This window comes from Myotis yumanensis, unplaced genomic scaffold, assembly GCF_028538775.1.
Source record: "Myotis yumanensis isolate MYYU_CA2020_CCGP unplaced genomic scaffold, mMyoYum1.0.hap1 SCAF_5, whole genome shotgun sequence".
NCBI lineage: Eukaryota > Metazoa > Chordata > Mammalia > Chiroptera > Vespertilionidae > Myotis > Myotis yumanensis.
Genome location: NW_027223756.1, coordinates 7,066,393 through 7,088,922, shown reverse-complemented (window position 1 = coordinate 7,088,922; position 22,530 = coordinate 7,066,393). Strand labels below are relative to the sequence as shown.

General features: G+C 45.7%; 1 protein-coding gene across 4 annotated transcripts in view; it reads left to right on the top strand.

Annotated features, from left to right (window-relative positions):
• DOCK2 (dedicator of cytokinesis 2) overlaps positions 1-22,530 on the top strand; it is a 372,626-nt gene that overhangs the window by 109,996 nt on the left and 240,100 nt on the right. For all 4 annotated transcript variants that reach the window (XM_070414430.1, XM_070414429.1, XM_070414433.1 and 1 more), the window contains 2 exons: positions 1,322-1,392; positions 3,214-3,320. In XM_070414430.1, the coding sequence (XP_070270531.1) occupies positions 1,322-1,392; positions 3,214-3,320 (178 nt within the window). The remainder of the gene's footprint in view (positions 1-1,321; positions 1,393-3,213; positions 3,321-22,530) is intronic.

Below are 22,530 nucleotides of genomic sequence, written 5' to 3'. Positions count from 1 at the left end.
GTTGGGCCAGTCTAAATGTTATTTGCCCAGTTCAAACATTCCAGGTTTGAAGGTATAGGAGGGGCTGGGCAGCTCCTCCAGAATGGCCTTGCTTAGGCCACTTTTCACAAAGGTTAACAAAGGAACCTAGCAGTGACATTTGGCGTGGTTTCTGCCCTACTGAACTTTCTCAGAGACTGGTCCTAATCATGTATGTTGACTAAGAAGCTGACTTGCATATGGCTAGGATATGATTTTCTTTAAGAAAGGAATGTTAGCTATTTTTTACTTTGGTCTGACTATAAAGGGGTGATACTTGTTGACTGTAGAATACTTAGACTATACAGAAAAAGAAAAAGTAAATTAAAAATTCACACTTCCCCTAGATTCTTTTTGTTTTAAATATATTTTATTGATTTTTTTACAGAGAGTAAGGGAGAGAGATAGAGAGGGATGAGAGAGAAACTCATCATCTGCTGCCTCCTGCACATCTCCTACTGGGGAGGTGCCCGCAACCCAGGTACATGCCCTTGACTGGAATCGAACCTGGGACCTTTCAGTCCGAAGGCCAACGCTCTATCCACTGAGCCAAACCAGTTTCGGCTCCCCTAGATTCTTAAACGTTATTTTCCAGCCATGTGACTTACAACTCCTTCTAGGAGAGGAATGGCAGTTCCCTCTGCTGCTTAGTAAATGGTACTGCCATGTGAGAGGGCAGGGGTGCCTCCTGCCTCTGGGTGCATCAGTCAAGGTGCACAGAGGGAAGGACAGTCCACCATGAGGCCCAGTTCCCCCACACCAGCTAGTGGACCAAGATGTGCCCGCAATTGTTCACACATTGGCCAAGGAGAGAAAATCTGCATGATTCGGTCCAAAGCCATCCTCGCTACCAACAAAACAATTCAAGCACCCCATCTTCCAATAATGATAGAAGTTACCATTTGTATTTTTAATCTTCACAATCCTGCAAAATAGGTTTTATTTCCTCAGTTTTACAGCTGAGGAGATTGAGATGTCAGAGAGGTTGTTTTGTCCAAAGCCAGGTGGCTTACTAAATAGAACCAGGATTTGACTGAAGAGCCGTATAACTTCCAAGTCTGTGGATTTTCTATACATTACTGCCTCCTTGAAGACAGAGGCAGTTGTGACTTACTTTTGTATACAGAGTATATGCCTGCCTATGTTTTAATCTACATAGAGAGTTTCAAATCACTGTAGCTGTGCCCAGGATGCACGACCAATCTCCCTTGATCTGTGTCAAGTGGCAAAGTATCCTCCTCACCACACCGCGCAGAGTTGTTGGATGTGGGCATCACTCATGTTTACTTCCCTTCCCACCTAGGTGGCGGCTTTGAAATACATCCCATCTGTCCTCCATGATGTGGAAACGGTCTTTGATGCGAAGTTACTCAGGTGAGAACTTATGATGTACTTTCCTGGGCTCTGTTATCAAGCCAGGGACTCAGAGGCAGAGGAGGGCTCCTGTGGCGATTCCCGACGGGCACTCCATCTGATGTCCGGTATAAATGTCTCCATTTCACCTGGGCTTGAAGGTGATTTGGGGTTTCAGTCTTTGCTTCAAAAGCCCTTTTGCTTTCTCCTTCTTCACTCTCTTCTTCTCATGAAATGAACACACTATTGTAATGTGACTGTGCTGTTAGAGTGGAGCCATCTGAGCCAGATATGCCCTTTCCTTCTTCGTTAACATATAGAAGAAATACTTTTAGATTTAGAAAAGAGTTGCAAAGATAGTATAGGGTTCCCATAGGCCCTTTGCTCAGCTTTCCTTAATGTTCACCTTTCCCGTATCTATGGCATATTTATCACAACTGAGAACTTCACCCTGGTACAAGTCTACTCACTCTACCCCTTTCTTCACTCAAATCTCACCAGTTGCTGTTGGTTGTTGTTTTTAACACTTGGAGTGGGGGAAACGAGTTAAGTCGGCTCGCGTGAATTGCGCGTACTCCGCGGGAGCCGTCTTAACTCGGTTCATATAGATTTGCGGTGGAGTGTGGGAAACGTGTAAACTCGGGCCGATTGTAACTGCGTATTACCAAATATTTGTTTGTTTGCCGTTCACAAAGATACCTACCTGCGTATGCGAACCGTTTCATACCCATTGGGGTAATAGGTATCATAAAAATCCCTGATTTTGCGCGGGAAACCTAAATAATTGCCCGCGCCATCTTATATTTTGGCGGGAAATTCACCCCACACCGGAGTGTTAACTGATGTCCCATTTCTGTTTATATGACAATTTTGTGCTGGCTTCTTCTCCTTTCTGGCCTTAAACTAAATGTTAGATTCTTAGAGAAGTTAACTCTGTAAAGAAATTAAGTTCCTTCCCCAGCCTGCACCATCACTCTCTGTCACGACTTCTTATTTATTTTCTTATTGCATATATCACTTACATTGGTTTATTTCCTTCTGTGTCGTATGTGGGCCTCCATTAGAACACAAGTTCCATGCCACTGGGACGGAGTCTCTTCCCATTGTCTCCTCACTGCTCCGCTCGTTGCTGGTCACATATTAAGTAGATACTTAATAAGTACTTGAAAGAATGAATGAACACAGGGAGCTCATTTTGGAAAGCTCATAGGGGCTATAATTTTGTTTCAGTGATAGTTTTATTTTCACTCTATTTGGGAAGAGCTATCTTCTTTTTCATGTCCCAAGTGGGTTATAACCGACAACTTTTTATATATTTTTTAAATTAAGGACCTTGTTTGATCTTAAGACTTATCATAAAGCATTACTAAGCTCATAAAACATTAGTAAATAAGGTGATATGATAATGAAGTGAGAATCTGGTTTTAAACCCCTGTTTCTTCAACCCCTTTGCTTTGTAGCCTTGGGAAACGTAGTTAAACTTTCTCAACCTTGTAAATACTTATCCTACTTGGAAAATTGGGATAAGTATTGGAGCTGTCTCATAGAGTTAGTCGTGAGGTTTAAAGGGCATTATGGATGTAAAGGGCAAAACACGTGCCAGATTCACAGTCAGTGCTCAGGGTGACTGGCATGACTTTTCAGATTTTCACGTCTTTGCATGCTATCGGTGTTCAACATCAAGACCAACTTCACATCTTCACTGAAGGTTTACTAAGCAGCCGATGCTCGGCTAGGAATTGGGGGGCCACGGAAGCTGGCAGTCTGGGGGTGGGCTCTGAGTGCCATGATGTTGGAGACACTGGTCTCACTGGTTCTCTGTCTCCTGTTTTCCTGCCTCAGCCAACTCCTGTATGAGTTCTATACCTGCATCCCCCCCGTGAAACTCCAGAAGCAGAAAGTCCAGTCCATGAACGAGATAGTCCAAAGCAACCTCTTTAAAAAGCAAGGTGAGTGCAAAGCGGCCTGGCTGGGTGGGCGGGGCCACAAACCCCAGGTACTCCTCACGTGATCCTGCTCCTTACATGCTTGCCTGGACAGAGCAATCTGCCCAATTACTAGACCGGCTCTCTAACCACTCCCTTAATCGGAGTAAATGAGAAAAGTGTCTAAACTGACAACTTAGATACCAGAATCTAAACTGATTGTAGAAGAGCTTAGGTGGCATCGTTTGTCTCTCCTGAGAAAGTTTAATGAGGTGGTAAATTTGGAGTGGGGTGTTTTGGTTTTTCTACTCTATAGTTTTTTGTTTATTTCTTCAACTCGAGAAGAAGGAGGTGAAGCTGCTTTTGGTAGAAAGACCCTGTTATGGAGAAGTTCTCAAAATTTCCAGAGGGTAAGAATGACCTGGAGAGCTTGTTTAGACGTGGTTTTCTACAACCCATCTCAGAGATTCTGATGGAGTGGGAATTCATTTTCTCTTTTAGTTTTTTAAAAATGGGAATCGTCTTTGAATAGGTAATGCATTTTATAGGATCTAAATGCCAGGGTCTGAGAGGGCGCCACCTGCAGGAGATGCCCCCAGACCCATGCATAGCCACTGGGTCCCCTTCCCTAGAGGCAACCCAGGGGTCCCAGTCTCCAGTGTTTGCTTCCAGGGCCTCTGGATACATGGATTCCCAACTGTGGAGTTGATCCTTTAACAACACTTTGCTTAAACTTTGAGCGTCAACTGACCACAGATCAGGAGGTGGGAGACACTGTTCTCACAGGCTCTCGGCACTGCACAGGCCAGTTGAAAAAAATCCAAGTCTAAGCAGTCTTGTGCAGCTCACACCCTCATTCAAGTGTCAACTGTATGCAACACATCCTCTGGCCTCTAATTATTGTTGCTCAAACAGTAGCATGTCACACAACTACCCTGTACTCGCCTTCCTTCCCTCACTAATGCTCTTTCCTGGAGAGCAGGGCATGGCCGTGAATTTGAACAGGAGTGTGGTCAGCCTCCTGCTCACCCAAACTGACCTGGTAACCAGCAATCCTAACCAGCACTCCACTGTCAAGGGCCTCCTGTTTTTGAGGCTGGAGAGCTAGGTGGCCACACCTCTTCCAGAGAAGACCAGATAGGACTTAGAAGTCTCTGTTCACTGTCCCCCGCAGCTCCAGCCACACTCAGCCTTCCTGGCATCACGCCTGTCTGTGAGGGTAGAAACAGTGACTTGAGGGTGAGCAGTGTTCTCTGTAGCCCGAGATCAACCCTTTCCAATTAGGTCCCTCTCTGTCCATCCTGGTGTCAGTAAGTCCCCTGGGAAAGGAACAAGAGGCTGGGGAAGCAGAGGGTCAGTCAGCACCCAACTGGAATTCATGCAGAGTGAAGCTTGAATATTTATGTAAATTGCCTGGTAATCACTGAAATAACCAGGAACCACTTTGCTGTAAACATTTCTTCCCCGATGCGTGGTTAACAATGGTGCATCCAGAGTCGCTGTGGGAGGCCCTGGAGTTGAGGATAAGACAAGGGCATGGGAAGAAAGTGTTGTGATTTTATATTCATGTCTGTGGCTTCCTGACTGTTCAGACAGATGTATGACAACAAATTCATGCAATGCATCTATGCTTTGTTTGTGCAAGGTGGCTTGTGCAAGGTGATTGGACACGAATCCTGGTGAGTCGTGTTGCATTTTTTTTTATTACTAGCTTTTTTCAAGTGAACGTGCCGTGGTTTTCAAGTTCTGACTTCCACATCGGAACCAACTGCCCTCACGCTGAAAGCTTTGAGACATGCCTGTCCCTTCCTGCCCTGGCAGGCCCTTCTTGGATCTCAGGTGGTGTCACTGTAGAGATGAATCGTGTCCCCTCCTAGGGACATGACAAGGACAACGCTGGCTCCATGTGGTGCTGCACAGGCATCAGAGAGCAGGGTTACTCAGCTTTCCTCATTGTTCAGAGCTGCTGTCACTGTTGGCCCTGCTCAGCGTCAAGGCCGGATGGAGTGTGGGCACCGTCCCGGGTGGGGCACGGGGTGTCAGCTCCAGCCTGGCGGAAGGCGGAGTAATTCCTTACCGCAGCCACATCTCCTGGGCTGGGCCATGGCCCCGGAGGGTTAGCATAGTCCCAGGGCCAGCTGCACAGCTGCTGCTCACCAGGCCTGCTGCGTCTCTGAGTTTCAGATTCAGTAAAAACCCTCTGATTAATATTAACAGACAGAAGGCCAGTGCTGTACACAGCTACAACAGTAATGCAAAATTCTTAGCTTCAACACATACAGATGTTAGAAGTGGGTGAGCAGAGAGCCCTTTGGGGGCCCATTTTAACACTTGGAGTGGGGGAAATGAGTTAAGTCGGCTCGCGTGAATTGCGCGTACTCCGCGGGAGCCGTCTTAACTCGGTTCATATAGGTTTGCGGTGGAGTGCGGGAAACGTGTAAACTCGGGCCGATTGTAACTGCGTATTACCAAATGTTTGTTTGCCGTTCACAAAGATACCTACCTGCGTATGCGAACCATTTCATATCCATTGGGGTAATAGGTATCATAAAAATCCCTGATTTTGCGCGGGAAACCTAAATAATTGCCCGCGCCATCTTATATTTTGGCGGGAAATTCACCCCACACCGGAGTGTTAAAGAGGAGGCGACGTGTAATTAGTCTCCTGTCTTTGGCTCACACGTGAACGCAGTGTGCTGTATGCACAGCTTAAGGAGACTCCTCTCCCACTATTTATTTGCTAAGTGAACCCTCTTCCCAAAAGAACCCCCGAGGGAAACTTCAGCTCATCCCCCTTCTTAATGAAAACAGTCCGAATCCATGCGTGCTTCCGGGGTGCCTGTGTGTGAGCGCTCCCTTCATACCCGTCCATGAGGTCAGTTGGGTTCCTTGGCCAAGCCTGAGCTGTAATGAGATCCCTCCTGTCCTCCCTGTGCAGCGTCCTGAGCCTCAGGGACCTGATTTGCTTTGTGCCTGTACCAGTTTCACCTGCAAGATGTGCAAATTGCCTGGATTATTGTGGGTGATGTCAGCTCATACTCACAGCCTTGAACATTGCCATCAGCAGAGGGCCCGAGGCTCTTAGGCAGTCTCTGAAATGTTGGCCGCCTGTCCTATTGGCCTGTCTTCAGGAGGATCCTATGGAGAAGGGGAGAAACTTCACTGCTTAGGGCTACTCATTCTGGGGTCTTACTAGGCCTGGGTTAGATTCCTGATGCAGCCCCTTCTCAGCTGTGGGACTATGGGCAACTTACTTAACCTCTCTGAGCCTCAGTAAGCTCATCCATAAAATGGGAAAAACAATAACAGTGTTGTGTCTGTCTTGGAAGGCTGTTGTGTGGGCTAATGAGACGGATAGTACATTATTATCACAGAATAATGGCCCATTCCCAGCGGCCACTGTTATTCCTGGCGTTGTGGTTATTCTTTCTGCCGCTGCTTTCATTTTCCCAACTTCCACCTGGACCTTTGGATTTCCTTCAATGAGGGTGTCCTTCATGTTTTTTTGTTAAATATATTTTTATTGATTTTAGAGAGGAAGGGAGGAGAGGTAGAAACATCAATGATGAGAGAGAATCATTGATTGGCTGCCTTCTGCACGCTTCACACTGAGATTCAGCCTGTAACCTGAGCATGTACCCTGACCGGGAATCGAACCATGACTTCCTGGTTCACAGGTCGACGCTCAACCACTGAGCCATGCTGGCTGGACACCTTCATGTCTGATAGTTGCACGTAACCCTGAGCCAAGCATCTTTGTTTCCCTGGAACCTACATGCTTTCCTCAGGGTCTGAGAAATAGGGGACTTAGAAGGGCTGGTCTGTATGTGCTTCCCACTCTGGTCTTGAATAGTTTCTCCAGGTTTTATTTCATTTCCCTGGAGTATTTTACAGAGCACCCATGCCAGGTGTGTCTGGGAGGAAAAGTATAGGTCAGGGCGAGGTGTGAATAGTTTCTCACTTTACTGTTTCCCTTGCTGCAGCCTCAACATAGAGTTGGGGACACCTGACAGCCATCCTCTATCATGATTTGCTCCTTGGGGCTCTTTCAGAACACACACACACACACGCACGCATGCACATATGGACCCATGCATGCACTTTTTTCCTTTTTTTTCTCTCCTGGAGGCAATTGCTTTTGACTTTTACTTGGCCTGTGATCTTGAGTAAATTACCTAATCCCTTTAAATTTCAATTTCCTCCTCTCTAAATAACCACAGCATGGGTCTCATTGGGCTGTGGTTCAGGCTCAGGGGCATAATGTGGCTTGTTAGTCTGGAGTGCAAGGGAGTCGAGTCACAGCAGCCAAGGTCTCGGCGGAGTGACTGGCCCTGTGTGAATGACGGCAGGGACAGTGGGAGAGAACTGGGACATCTGTGCAGACTAATTTGCTCTCTTCGCCAGCCCAAGCTCAGACTTGCCTGGTGGTGAGGATGGGAGACGGAGGAACAGATAGGCCCTGGGAGAGCTCTGAGGGGAGGCTGTGAGGAAGCCAGGCCTTCTGGTCCTTTGGAACAGATTTGTCCCTATGAGAACCTAATCTCTAAGTAATGTGTCTTTTTAGTCTGATGCTAATCAGATGCGCCATCTGGTTCAGTGTAAACTGCTTTAGGATCCACATTGCTTGCTTTTCTCAACTTCCAAAACAAACAGAGAAGGAGCGGAAAAGGGAAAGGGAGAGAGACAGAGACAGAGAGACAGAGAGAGACAGAGATTTGGAAACTCTTCCCATGTTTATTTTCAGCCAATGGGTTTTTCTTTGGGAACTTTATCGAGCTGTTCTCTGAACACAAAGCATAGAGTTTTCTCTTTATCCAGATGCAGTTTCCTTCTTCCTCCCCTTCTTATCTGTTGCCCAACAGTATCTGGAGCTGCTGGGCCCTCATTTCACCATGGGCTGGGCCACTGCAGGGGAGGGGTGGGAGGTCCAGCTCCATAGGGGTTTCTCTTTCCAAATGACCACATCACCGTAGCATGGGCTAGGAATAGAGAAAAGTCCGCTGACTCCAGCAGGCATTACTCTGCCTGGTGAGCTGATGTAAGGTCTCTGAGCCTCCAGGGTTCCACCTCTGGAAAATGCAAGTAGAAATGTTGCCCTTAGAATATGGACTTTTCATTTAGGCTGTGCTTGTTTTGATGCTGGCTTCGTCACTTCCTAGCTGTGTTCCTTGAAACAAGTCTCTTTAGCTACAGAAATGGAATAGTGTATGTAAAAGAACTAGCAAAATTCCTGACATCATTGCTGGCATCTGTTTTTGAGGCATCTGTTGTATCACAGTAATGACCACAAGAATAATAATGACATCAATATCTTAAAGGGAGAGACTTATATTTATTAAATGTCAACTATATAGGGGCTATACAGACAACACATGTGTTAAATTCTTACAACAACTCAGTTACATAGGTATTATTATCCCCATCTCATAGATGGGGAAACCTATAGGGTCAAGTAACTTTCATCCCAATGAGACCAAAAGTTACACAATATATTTGGGTACTAGTGTATTGGACCATGTGCTGCTGGGGTAACAAATTGATCCCAAAATCTGAATGGTTTAGTAGTGTAAAAGTTAATTACTCTCTTGCATAAACCTGATGAAGGTCCTATACCAGTGGTTCTCAACCTTCCTAATGCCACGACCCTTTAATACAGTTCCTCATGTTGTGGTGACCCCCAACCATAAAATTATTTTCGTCGCTACTTCGTAACTGTAATTTTGTTACTGTTATGAATTGTAATGTAAATATCTGATATGCAGGATGTATTTTCATTGTTACAAATTGAACATAATTAAAGCATAGTGATTAATCACAAAAACAATATGTAATTATATATGTGTTTTACAATGGTCTTAGGCGACCCCTGTGAAAGGGTCATTCAACCCCTAAAGGGGTCCAGACCCACAGATTGAGAACTGCTGTCCTATACCGTTTGTCCTCCAGAAACTATGCCAGCTGGTACCCATGGCCTCCCTGCAGCAGGGAGGAGAGGGAGGGAGAAAGCACAACTGCTCTCAACCACCTCACCATGAGAGTGACACCCACTGATGCCATCCATAGACCATTGGCCAGAACCCATCACATGTTTCCAACCTAGCTGCAAGGGAGCCTGGGAAGTGGAGAGTACACATGGACCATTTGACAAGCACCCTCTCTCTCACTCACAGATAGGAAGTGTTAGAGCTAGATTTGGAATACAAGTCATTTGAATAATAAAACCCATCTTCTTTCGACTACACCACGCTTTGTTCTCATAATGAATAAAAAGAAGATAGTGTTTATTTTCTTATTGGAAATGCTTCCTTCTCCATATTAGAAAAGGTGCCTCACTGTTGCTTCTGAGGGACTTTTTCCTTCCATTCTTCACTCCCCTCCCTTGTTCTAAGTGTTGGGCAACTAAGTTCAGGGTTCTTTGCCTGGGCAAAGAAAAGTGCTTTTCTTGATGCCAGTGGTTGCTATGCTACTGCAGCGTTCAGAGCACAGCTTTCCTGCAGTGAGAAGCCCTGTAAGCAGGCTGCTTGAGACTTGGGATGTCCACATCAGGCTCGGTGCTAAACTCTTCTGAAGGAAAAAACAGTGAGGGAACAAGTCCTCTTCCTCCCAGAACATGCACCAAACTTGTGGCTGGCTTCTTTCCTCTCCTGGCACCATACACACCCTTCCACAATTTCTTTCTGTGCAAACACTGCCTGGAATACCTTCCACTGCCTCCCCACTTCCTTCCCTCCCCCAGACACCCTGACTAATAGTTCCTACCCATTCTTTGAGACCCAGACCAGACATCAAGTCTGCAGTATGCCCTCCCTGATGTCTCAGGCTTTTTGGTTGAGTCCTGTTCAACACTCACTCAGTCGCCACTGTAGGCTGGGCCCCGGGAAGGTGGTGGGGACACAATGGCTACAAGTGGGCAAATTCACCACCCTCCATGTGCCAGGATGACGCAGCTTCTTGATTCTGTTTGTTTATAATCTCATCTAATCTTGTTGAGTCTCCACATCACTGTGTACTGTGGCAACTTAAAATTTTCAATTAAAGACATTTTGTGTCTTCAGATTTAAGCAGTCTTTTTAATTCAAACAGTCCCCTCCCCCTCTCTAAAAATCTTCTGGGACTGGGTCCTGGGAACCCAACTCAAAAAGGGAAGAAAGATTCTGCCTTTGGCTTTCCCTAGAACTTATCTAAATGGCTCTCATTGGGACTTTAGCTCAAGAAGGAGTGTTGGGACACATGTGTCTTGTGGATTCAGGTCTCAACAGCAGACACCCTTCCCTCCCATCCTATATTCTTCCTTTCCAAGGAGGCCTTCCTCATGCCTCTTCCCTGGGGCTATAAAATGGACTGGCTGCCAGGGTACCTGGCTCATGCAAGAAGGTGTGACAGTAGGGAGTTTAGTAGGTTCAAAATATCTCCCTGGCTTCACAGAGAGGATAAGTCAAGGTGTACCACCTCTGAGCGGCAGAGCTCTCAGTCCTTGGCTGCACCTGGGGAGTTTGTTAAAACTGCAGAATCCTGGACTCTCCCCGGAGATTCTTACACTGACGATCGGGAAAGGGGCCAGGAGGTGCATTGCAGCAGCCTCCCTGGGGGATTCGGATGCAGGTGGCCCCTTGCCTGACCCTCTCCAGTTGGAAACACAGCGCCTAGAGCCTGAGTGGAGGCAGGGAAGCAGCATGGGCAGAGATAAGTGGCTCCCAAGCACACAGGGCAAACTTGCATCATGATACCTGAGATTTTATTACCCATCTCTCTGTTTATGTGACTGACTGCGCTGATAAAGTGAACCCCTGACAGACAAGGTTTAAGTTTTATTTCTTTGTGTGCTCAGTCTGATATCAGCTTCCAGAAACTAGTCTGTGGACCTTGGTGGTAAAATACATCATTGTTATTGGCCAGTGTCCCTTAACAAAAGGAAAAGGAAAGAACGTTGTACAGAACTGGAGTCGTTCTAGTGCTTGATTCATAATACACCTCATCATTGGTCCACACAAGGGCCTGCTTTTATTCACGTACATATTCAGTTAGTTATTTTAATAAATTAAACATCCATGTACTCACCACCCAAAACAAAAACTAGATATTTAACATTCGGCCTAGCCAGTGTTTCTCAATAGTTGAGCATTGACCTATGAACCAGAAGGTCACTGTTCCATTCTTGGTCAGCTCACCTGCCTGGGTTGAAGGCTCAACACAAGTAGGGGGCATGCAGGATGCAGACAATCAGATCAGTGGTTCATTCTCTCTCATCATTGATGTTTCTATCCTACTCTCCCTCTATGAAATCAATAAAAATATATTTTTAAAAAACCTAAAAGCAATCAACTACATGTAACCACATGGCTCTCTTTTCCACATTCTTGAATCCTTTGTTAATCATTCCACTGCTGTCCTTTTTATGCAGTTTTATTGCGTAAATATTTTCCCTAGCATTTTGGTTATTTTAACTTTATATAAAGGGTATTGAACTGTGAGTAACTTAGAGGTACATACTTTTCCCTCTTAATTATTTTCATAGTCAAATCTTTTCCCATTTAATATTATCCTAAGATTATACTAAGATTCATCCATCTTACAGGTTGCTGGTATTTATTGTTTTGAACACTGTAGGACATTCCACTGTGTGAATAAACCAGAGTTTATTCACTTATGTTTTCAATTTTAGGCATTTGGGTTATTTCGGGTATTTTTTTCTATTACAAGCACTACTGCTAAGAACATTTTTGTGCATGTCTCTTGTAGCACGTATTTAAGAGTCTCTATTGGGCATAGAATTGCTAGAAGATTTACTTGGTCATAGACATTATGACATAGGGGATCTGAACATGTAAAGTCAGAGCCAGTGTTCACCTGTTTTCCAAAGGTGGCTGCACTATCTTACGTCTCCACCAGCAATACATATGTGAGTCAGTGGACCCACATTCTCTTTAGCTCTGGGTGTTGTCCTATTTCTTCAGTTTTGTCCCTCCACCCCCCAAAAGACTGTAGAATGTCATTACTCTTTAAGTTACATTCACTTGACCAGCAGTGATGCTGAAGATCTTTTCTTATATTTCTTTGCCACTTGCATTTCATGGATGTGGCATATCTGTCCATTCTTTTGTGCATTTTTCCATTGGTTTGGTTGTATTTCTCTTACTGATTTGCAGGATGTTTTATATTCTCTTCATACTCATCTTTTGCTGGTTGTATGTATTACAAATATCTTCTCCCTATTTCTACACTTATAACTTCTTTTTTTTACTTAAGATATAGTTTTCCGACAGAAGTTTTTATTTTTAATACAAGTTTATCAATCATTTTCATTGTCAAATTTTTTTGTGTCTTGTTTAAGAAATCTTTCTCAACCCCTAAGTCGAAAAGATTTTCATTTATATTTTTACTAAGAATTTTATATTTTTAATAGTCATAAATCAATCTATAGCGCTTACATTTATACAAAGCATATATGGTATGAGGTAGGAATCTGATTTTGTCTTTCCTGCCATTTCAAGTATGGGGCAGTCTCTCTCTTCTCCATGCCAGTGTCATTTTGCATTTCCAGGACATTGCTCTTCCCTGGAGACTTGAGGGCAGGGATTCCATCCCTGGTCCCCAGAGTGCATGTGGTTCCTCTGTGCTAGGTGAAAGCTGAAGGGTCTGAATGGTCAGGGAAAAGGGGTAGCCTCTCCTTCCCAAGGCACGCCCCAAATTAGGCACCTGTGTTATGTTAGCATCCCGGGGATTATGTGCGAAGACATAGCACTTCTCCAGGTGTGACACCTTCTCAATCATGAAAGAGATGAGATGGTTTTTCTCAGAATGAGAATTTTTCTTATAACAAGAGATTGTCTGGGCCCCTAGGCAAGCTTCTCATAGTTTTTCTATGTATCTGATAAAAAGATTCCTGAGCTGAGAGAGGAAGAACCGTGGTTTATTTACACAGTGGAATTCCTACAGTGGTCAAAACAATGAACACCAGCAACCTGTAATACGGATGAATCTTAGTATAATATTAAGTGAAGAACAGCAAGGACAACACCATCTGCAGTGGAAACGCCATTGGATGTTTGCTGAGTCCTTACTATGCCCCAGGCACCATGCGGAACTGCTAATGTGCATGATCTCACTGCCCCACTGGGTGACCTTGGGCAGGCCACTTAACCCCAGTAGAATAACCATAAAACCATGTGATTTTATAGAAGGTTAAACAGATGAAGGGAAACCGCGTGATGACCTCACAGTCACAGAGCCAGGCTCAGAATGCTGGGAAAGGTTACGGGCTGGAGCCAATTTATTTCTTTAATAAAGAGCCGTAGAGTTTTGAGGACCTAAGTTTTTCTTCTCATTGGAGCATTTAGAAGCATCAAAGATCTTTAAATAGGGGTTTGGTCCTCGCAACCACAGTGTTACAAAGTCACATCCAGTTCCAGAACGTCCCTTCCGCACTCCAGAGATCTGAGAGGGGGCTGTCCTTCACATCCATCCCCTTTTCAATGTGGTGGATCACAGAATCCCAGCCCCGAAAGAAACCTTTAGATATGGAATCAGAGAAGACAGTGATCTAATAAGCTGCAGACAAATCCAAGAGAGATTTATGAAAGTGCCCTTTTTTTGGCTGAAGTAAAAATAAAAGGGCATATAATCAAAGAAAAGAATCCCCTTTGAACCTCCAAAAATACTTAGAATAGCAGCTTTTAATGACATGCTGAAGTACAGTTTAATTGGGCAGGGGGAGAAGGCTCCCAGATCAATTCTTTAATGGCAATCCAAATCAAGTCTTCTGCAATTTTTAAAAGGAGAATTTACCTCATTAAAGCTTGAGAACAGCACAATCAGGCTGCCCTTACACCTTCCAATCCATGTTCCATGGGGTACTTTTCCAGTTTGGGAATGATTCTTTGTATAAGTGGAAACACATGTAATGAGGGAGTTTATGTAAACCTTTGAAAGGTTATATGTTTATTCCAATTCCTTTGTTTTTTGTTGTGAAATTATAGTCATGGATGGTTTGAATTATAGTGAGGCAGGTTTGAGAATGTCCTGAGACTTTTATGTTGACCTCTTAAAGTTTGATTTTGCTGATGTTTCCCCCCAACATCTTCTTAGAATAGAAGGAAGTTTCCTAAGACTGTGATGCAGTTAAATTGAAAACCCGCCACAGAGTCATTTCAATTCAGGTAATATTTATTGAAAATATAAAAATGCAGCAGCACTGTGCTACAGGGAATATGAAAGAACTATAGTAATAAATAATTTTATGGCCACCACTTATGTAACCTTTATTTGGTGCCTGGTGCTATGCTTAGCTTTTCACACATTATCTTGTTTCATTATCGTGACATCCCTGTAAAGTTTAGGTATGCACATCCCCCTCTTACAGGTGAGGAAACTGAAGGCGAGAGAGGTTGAGAAACATGGCAACAGTCACATCCCCAGTAGCGTGTCAGAGCCCAGAAGCAGTTGGGGTCTGAGTCCACTGTGCACTCTCTGGATTGCTGTGCAGCGTGGCGTCTGGAACAGAAGGGTTTCTGCACCCCTTGGGGAGCTTGCAGCTGGGAGAGAAAAGATTCACCCCAAGGGTCTTCACACTTGAGCCCACACAGGCCGTGAAGGTGATGGGAATGAAGGTGCAGGGTCCTAGTCAGTAGGCCATTTAATAAGGTGACCTGAGCAAATGTGTATTTCTAGTGCCATTTGCAGTTAACTTTTCCCAGAAGATGTTCCACTTACCCATTGAACGTGAGGGCTTCCTTCACTTCACAAGGTGATGTGACTCCTTTCATTTTTTTCCTAAAACACAGTGCCATTTGATCAGTCATTCATGTCCCCACCTTGGCCAGAGACAGGTTCCAAGTATTTCTCTTACTAAGGAAACGGAGTGGCAATGATCCATGGACACTCGCTTAGGGTGGGGAGTGAGAGGGAGCAGTGAGGACTGGGGCAGAGTCTGTGCCAGGGTGTATAGGACGCTGCGGATCAGTGCCCAGTGCTTGTTGCCATGTCTATTTTTTTTTAAAAAAAGTCCTCCTTTGGGATTTCTATCTGAAATCTGTTGTGTGTTTTTTTTTAAACAAAACAAAACAAAACAGGATGCAGGCCAAATAAACCTACATATGGACCCAGGGCAATAGCCTCTGGTGTAAATTTGTAACTTAGAAGGTTTAATAAATTTATAGGGTTTTAATAAATGTATATTTTATAGGTTTATTTATAAATAACCCTTTAAGAATGACCATTACCAGAATTCAGTGAGAACAGTGCTTTTGGAACGTTGGGGACGGGTTCATGGAGGAGGCGGGATGTCAGTGAATATCAGAGAATAGTGAGTGTGATAAAGCCTTCTCTGGAGGAGTCTAGGGAGAGCTGGGCATGTACCCGCTGGGTGTGTCTGAGCTGGGCCTCAAGGGGACTTGGGGTTCACCTTGCCTGACATGATCCCTTGCTAATGGGGGGCTCAGCCCACACCATAAGCTCTACCAGACCTCTCCTGGGCACACTGGTCCAGTGTTGGAAAAGATGACATTTATTGTTTATAGAAGTTAGTATTATCAAACGCTGTGAGTTTTCATAGAACATCTGGAAATATAGAAAAGCACCCATGGTCTCATGATTCAGAGGTAACCATTGTTTATTCTTCCTCTCTTTTATATCATATTATTATCTATAATAATAAAAGCGTAATATGCCAATTAGACTGGACAGACAAAAGACCTTCCGAACATCCTTCCAGATGACCTTCTGGATGAAGCTGGGGCTGTGAGGGCTAAGGCAAGCCGCTGTGGCTGTGAGGGCTGAGCCCCTTGCACAAATTTCGTGCATCAGGCCTCTAGTTTTACATAATTGTCATAAGGTCTTACCAGGTTTGAGATCTGCATTATCCACTGAGAATAATCAGGACTGTTTTTCCAGGCTATTTTTAAGGACTTGTGGGATTTTATTATATAGATTATATGACCAAGTTCACTATTTTCCCATTTAGGGAAATCTGACTTCATTTGATTTTATGATAGAAAAACTTACTGGAATCTATAGCTTAGTAGACAGTGTTGTCCTTTTTGCTCACGATTTCTTTACTGTTGGGCATGAATCTCACGCAGCTTTCCCACTTTCCCAGCACTGGCCCAGGATTCTGACTCTCCCTTCCTCCTCCTCCTCCTCCTCCTCCTCCTCCTCCTCCTCCTCCTTCTTCTTCTTCTTCTTCTTTTCTCTCTCTCTCTCTCTCTCTCTCTCTCTCTGTAATTTGCTTCCTCCTAATTCAATAGATGCAGCGTAAAGCATACCATATTGTCTCTCACACTGAGCTGGAGTGGCATGATCCAATTTGGGAGGGATGTGTTTTCACAACAGAATCATCATCCTTGACGAAGAGGGTGTGTCCATGTGTGGCACTTACACTCAACTACACAGAGAGCCCTCATTAGCCCTGGGCAGCCAAAGTGGATTTGCTGAGCATGACATCCTCCAGGCAGGAGCGACTGCCCAAGTGGAACCAGACACTGAGCAAAGAGGGGGAAGCCAGTTAACAAACGGCAAACGAGGCCCTGACAATGGCATGAGCCTAAGAGGATGAACTAACTTGAGAGACATCCATTTCTGAAGTCGGCACAGCGCAGGACAGTTGTTCAGAACAAGGGTTTGGATCAGGTCCTGACTTTGTTGCCTTAACCAGTTCACCTCACCCCTAGGAGCATCCAATTCCTCACCCGTCAAAGGGAACAGTGTAGGGTGCTGACCTCCCTGGTTTATCCTGAGCAGTAAACGGGATAAAGCCTGCAAGAGGCGTAGGGGGGTCTGGCACTCAGAAGGGGCAGCAATGGAGTATCATCATCATTGATAACTGATACTACTATTTGTCATCGCCTGACAGTGGGGCAGAATGTGGAGCTGGACTCAGGAGACCGAGATTCTCAGCTCAACAGGTTTCTATCTACTCGAGCTGGGAAGTGAATGGGTCTCTAAGTCTCTCTCTTTCTCTGTCTCTGTCTCTGTCTCTCTTTTTCTTTCTCAAATGAGACACTTGGATTAGGGGTTATGGCAGGTGTGCGGACCTCCATGTGCCCAGAACTATAGGTCACGCTTTTCATGGAGCTCATGTGAGCCCTATCTCAGAGGTGCTGCTATTAGCTCCTTTTTCAGAAGCTAAAGTGGAGACTTAGGAAGCTGGGATTCAATCCCAGGTTGCTAACATCTGCACTACCCTTACTTGTCTCTGCATCCCAGCGTTCTCTGTCATGATGGCTGATACACATTTGGATTGGTCACACTTGAGGCTTTTGAATGACTACGTAGGTGATGATGTTCAGGGCTGTGCTCACAGTGCACCCTTCTTTCTATTACTTAACCCCCCCAAATTGTAGGCAAACAAATTCCAGAAGGAATCTCCTGTTAGACTTTGGGGACAGCTGCTGATACCTCCACTTTGTTTAACATAAAGGACACTGTAGACACTTGTTCTACTTGGGTGGTGGGTTAATTTGAGAGATACCGGAAGGGTTGTATGTGCTTGCGTGCATTAAAGAATGTAGCATGCCGTGGGGGTGGGGGGATCAAATATCTGAGCCAGAGGGCCCTTAACAGCTGCCCAGACACAGTCAGACTCAGCAGTTCAGAGAACAGGTTCACCCCTGGATGGACTGCAGCCAGCCACTCGCCCTCTTCTCCCAGAGAGTGCTCCCTCCCCCTTTCTGTCCTCCCTCCAAGACAATTTAGTTCTAAACATAAATATTCTAGGTCTAAAGAAATCTCTGCTCTGACTCTGATGAGGGAGGTCGGTAGTGGGGAGGCTGTGCATGTGGGTGGTCAGGCACAAGGACAACTCTCTGTACTTTCTGTTCAATTTTGCTGGGAACTTAAAGCTGCTCTACAGGGATGGTTATTATAAAATGGTAGAAATGCAGCGAGCGCACGCAGACACACAAGCACACATTGATTGGCCCCTCCTGCCATTCTTTGGAAGAACAGACAGAAAGGCCCTGAAGGATTGAGTGGCCCTCCGAGGCCCCTCAGTCGCCCACACACTGATTGTTATTATTGGTCGTCTGACCCAGGTGTGGTAGGGTCCTCTTTCTCTCTGGTCCACGGGAGCATGCCAGGGTCTTAGGGAGGCGGCGAGGGAGTTCCTTCATTGCCCAGGCCTGTGGTGGGGCCAGTGGTGGTCTCTGCCCTTGCTGGCTCTCTGGTGTCACTGTCCCTGCAACAAACCCACGTAAGCCATCTGTGGCGAGGACTAGGTGGTGGTTCAGGCCCACCTGTGCCCACGCCGCTGCCCCCCCACCCCAACCCCCCCACTCCGCTTCCAGCTGTGCAGGATTAACCTCCTCCCTGCCTTTGACTCTGACTCCGTCTCTGCCATGGCAGGTTCACCTGGCCCAGGCCCACACTGTCCTCACACAAACCCTTTTTAAAATCCATTGCCTTCACTTCCATCTGGAACCACTTCACCTTGCCCCACGCCCTCTCTGAAGCCTGCTGCAGGTGTCCACTGCTGCTCAGCAAGGCCTCCTCTCCTCTGCGCCCCCTCTGGGTCCAGGATGTGGGGTGGCGATTGACTATAGGCCCCATAGAGAAGTGGGGGCTCTAGGAACTCACCCCGTGCCATTTTCCCTCCCAGAGAGAGCGACAACCAGTTTTCTTTCTGGGTCATCTCAGAAGCAGACACACTTTGCCAGGTGAGCTGTCTTTTTTCTGACAGAGCACTGTCCGATCTCATCTGGGGGAGGCACATTTCTTACTAATGTGGCTTTGGCCTCAGTCGCCTTGGATCAGCCATTGCTCTGCTTAGAAGCAATTGGCTCCTTCCCACCCAGCTTGAGCCTGTTTTGCCCCAGAGCTGCCATTCAGCTGGTTCTGTTAAAAGGACACAGTCAGCCGTGTGTGTGTGTGTGTGTGTGTGTGTGGTCATTCTAGTACACCTTTCCCTAGTGAAATCTTTGTAGGCTCCCAAAACAGATGGGAAAGTTGTCAGTTTCTCCTCCAGAAAAATGTGTAGTGTTTCAGGGGCCTGCAATGAGTTGCAGCTCTGACATCCAGGCTCCTCCCTGGTGGTGAGTTAAAGTGTCACCGATGTAGGACCTCTGGGCCTCCTGCTGGCGGCTCTGGCCATGCGGTGGGTTCCTCGGTGACGTTTGGTTCATCGTAAGTTCGACAGATGCAATGGAACCCACACGGTCTGGGTCTGGGGAGGCGCTCCTCCTCTCATGCTGCTCTCAGATTTCCCTTGTATTTGCACATCGCCGCCATCTTGACTCCAGGCAGCATATCTTCTCTGTGATCCAAAGAATCGCTGCTGAGCAGGGGCTCAATCAGTGTTTCCAGGACAAAGGGATGATTGCCTTCATCAAGGGAACATAACGGTCTATTGGAGAAAACACTCTACTAAGAGTCAGAAGAGTTAAACTCTAGTCCAGGAAAGCTACTAACCAGATGTGTGACCTTGGACAAAGCCCTTAACCTCTCTGGGCTCTATTCTTCATGTGTATCATCGGAGAGTTGGAGTTCCAATACCCTGTCCATCTCTGATAGTCACTGAGTCTGCACTGCCAGACAACATAGAGAAAGAGGTAGCGACTTCAAGGAGACCGAAAGCTGCTTGAAAAATGCTTTGTCATCCTGGGGTGTGGAGAGCACTCGGGTCAGCAGGGCATGAAAGACACTGAAGGACTCGCTGTGCTCAGAGGCATCCAGGGCCGTGTACTGTCCCCACAGGCCACAGCCGATTCCATGCTGGGTCACCGAGAGGTTTGTGGGGATGGGCTCGGTGTTTTCTGGCACGAGGGCCCCTGAAAGGGGGCAGCAGTCAGGACCGTGGAGCTTCATTTACAGGTGGATTTTCCTCTTCATACAGATATTTCTGTGGGTCTCAAATAATTGCTTTTCATCAGGCTCGCCCCCGCCAATATTGCAGACTTGCCGGGACCTATATGAGTAGCGAGATGTTTGGTTTGGTTTACAGGGATTCGGGGCTCCCCTCTGGTGGCAGCTGCAGGTTTTAAAATCAGTCACAGCCCAGGTAGCAGGAGGGTCACCACAGCACTCTGCTGTCTGCTCTAGGCTGGTGCCGAGAAATCAAGCAGGTCCCAGCTGCCTCCCAGGAAAATGTGTGGTGTTTCGGGGGCCTGCAGAGAGTTGTAAACCTTGATAGATGGTGGAACCTGCTGTCAGCGAACAGCAGAATAGCTTGTACTGCGTTCAAAGGAAAAGGAGAAATTATTTCTCAGAGCATAAGAACCAGGATGTTCTCACGCCCTAGTTCATCATGAGATCTCTGGCCACGTGCATCAAGTCTTTCCTGATCTTGCTCCATGACAGGGAGCAGCTCTGACATCCAGGCTCCTCCCTGGTGGCCAGTCTTCTGGAAGTTTTCTTTTCAATATATTTTTATTGATTTCAGAGAGAGGAAGGGAGAGAGAGAGAAAGATAGAAATATCAGTGATAAGAGAGAATCATTGATCGGCTGCCTCCTGCACGCCCCCTACTGCAGATCAAGCCCGAAACCCGGACATGTGCCTTGACTGGGAATCAAACCGTGACCTCCTGGTTCATAGGTAGAAGCTCACCACTGAGCCACACCAGTTGGGCTTTCTGGCAGCGTTTAGCTCTCTAAGCTTTAGATCTGACCCCTTACTTCTCTTTTCCTTTCTTGCCAACGTAGGGGAGCACACTGGGAAGCCCTCCCCTGTGCCCCTTTCCTGGGTGGTCCTGGGAAGTGGGCACCCTCAGAATGCGCTGATGGTGGCTGCAGCTCTCCTGCCATCTCTCTGTGCCTGAGGGTCAGAAGTGAGGGCCACAGAGATGGGCGGAGTCTGCCTTGGAGCCTATCCAGTCCACTCAGCAGCCACTCGGCTTCAGTCCACAGCTGCATCCCAGCTTTGCTCTGCCCGCTCTTGCCTGCGCATGTGCATCCACTCTGGCGGCTCAGTGCCATCTCAGTGCTCACAGCCCCAACTAACCTCTGGTATGTCTTTGCTTTCACCGTAAGACCTGTATCTTTAACTGCCTCCGGGACGTCTCAAATTCCATATAGGATGGGTGGGGCCACCCTTGTAATGAAGAGAGTCAATATTTAGAACAGGTTTTCCAATTCCATAAATGTCTATTGATCCCCTGCTGTAAACAAAGCATTGAGTAGCCATTCAGGAAATAAAAAGTTGGCAAAAATATGATAAAATCCTCAAGGAGCTTGCCTTCATTTGCAAAATGAGGCGCTCTTTGTTCAAATGCAGGATGAATATTCTATAGTAGAAGTATAAGCAAAGTGCCTTCGACTTGAGAGGAGAAGGTTGTATGATTTTCAGATCTTTCTTCTTGTTCGTAACATCTAAAATGCTATTTGTAAAAACACAAAAAGCACAAGAGAGCTTCAGAAATGTGAATATTCATTTTTCTTTCTCAATTTATTAACCTAGATTTTGGTAACCTTTGATTTTCTTTTTTCCCCATGATCTTGACTTTGGCTTCAAATGTATAAAGAAGGTTTCTTGGATGACCTTTTTACCAAAGGCTTGTTGCCTCTGGAGACACACCACGGGGTCTATTCATCTTGTTTCACAGCCTCTGAGTTATACCCATCGGTGACCTTGGAAAAGTCATGCACATCATTGCTTCTTTCTTTATCTGTAAAATGAGGATAATAATAGGTTTGATGAGAATGTGAAATGAAATCATGCTTAGCATGGTCCCTGGATGGTAAAAATTGCTTCATAAGTGGTAGCTTAAAATGAATATAAGTATAATTATTATTTTCATAAATTATTTATTCATAATTATTATGTTCATTTTCATTATTATCAGTTCAGAGTCAGAGCCAATGTAGAGCATTAAAAATAAAAAGTTGCCTGAATTGACTCTCTCAGAATATTAAGATAGGGAGAAAAAAAACAACCCTGTTTAAGAGGATATACATATACATTACCATAATTACAATAATATTTACTTTGTATAATTTTTATAGAAACTTTATAGTTTTCTGTCATTCTTATACAATGGAGAAATTTATTTAACTGCACCAAATCTTACAAATGAGCAAACTTGCCTTGTTTTGAACTACTGGTCTGGGTGATGTGTGTGTTTCCCCCCTCAGTCTGTTCTTCTCATGGGAAGGGGGAAGTCACACTGGTAGTTTGAGTCAGCACACTCTGTCACTCGCCTGCATAAACTACACCTGACCCAGGCCGTTGGCCAGGTGGTCTGTGAGGGCCGCTTGAAGTCGGTGCTTTGCCCCTGGCTCTCAGCCAAGGGATGCGCGGGCATGGATCCT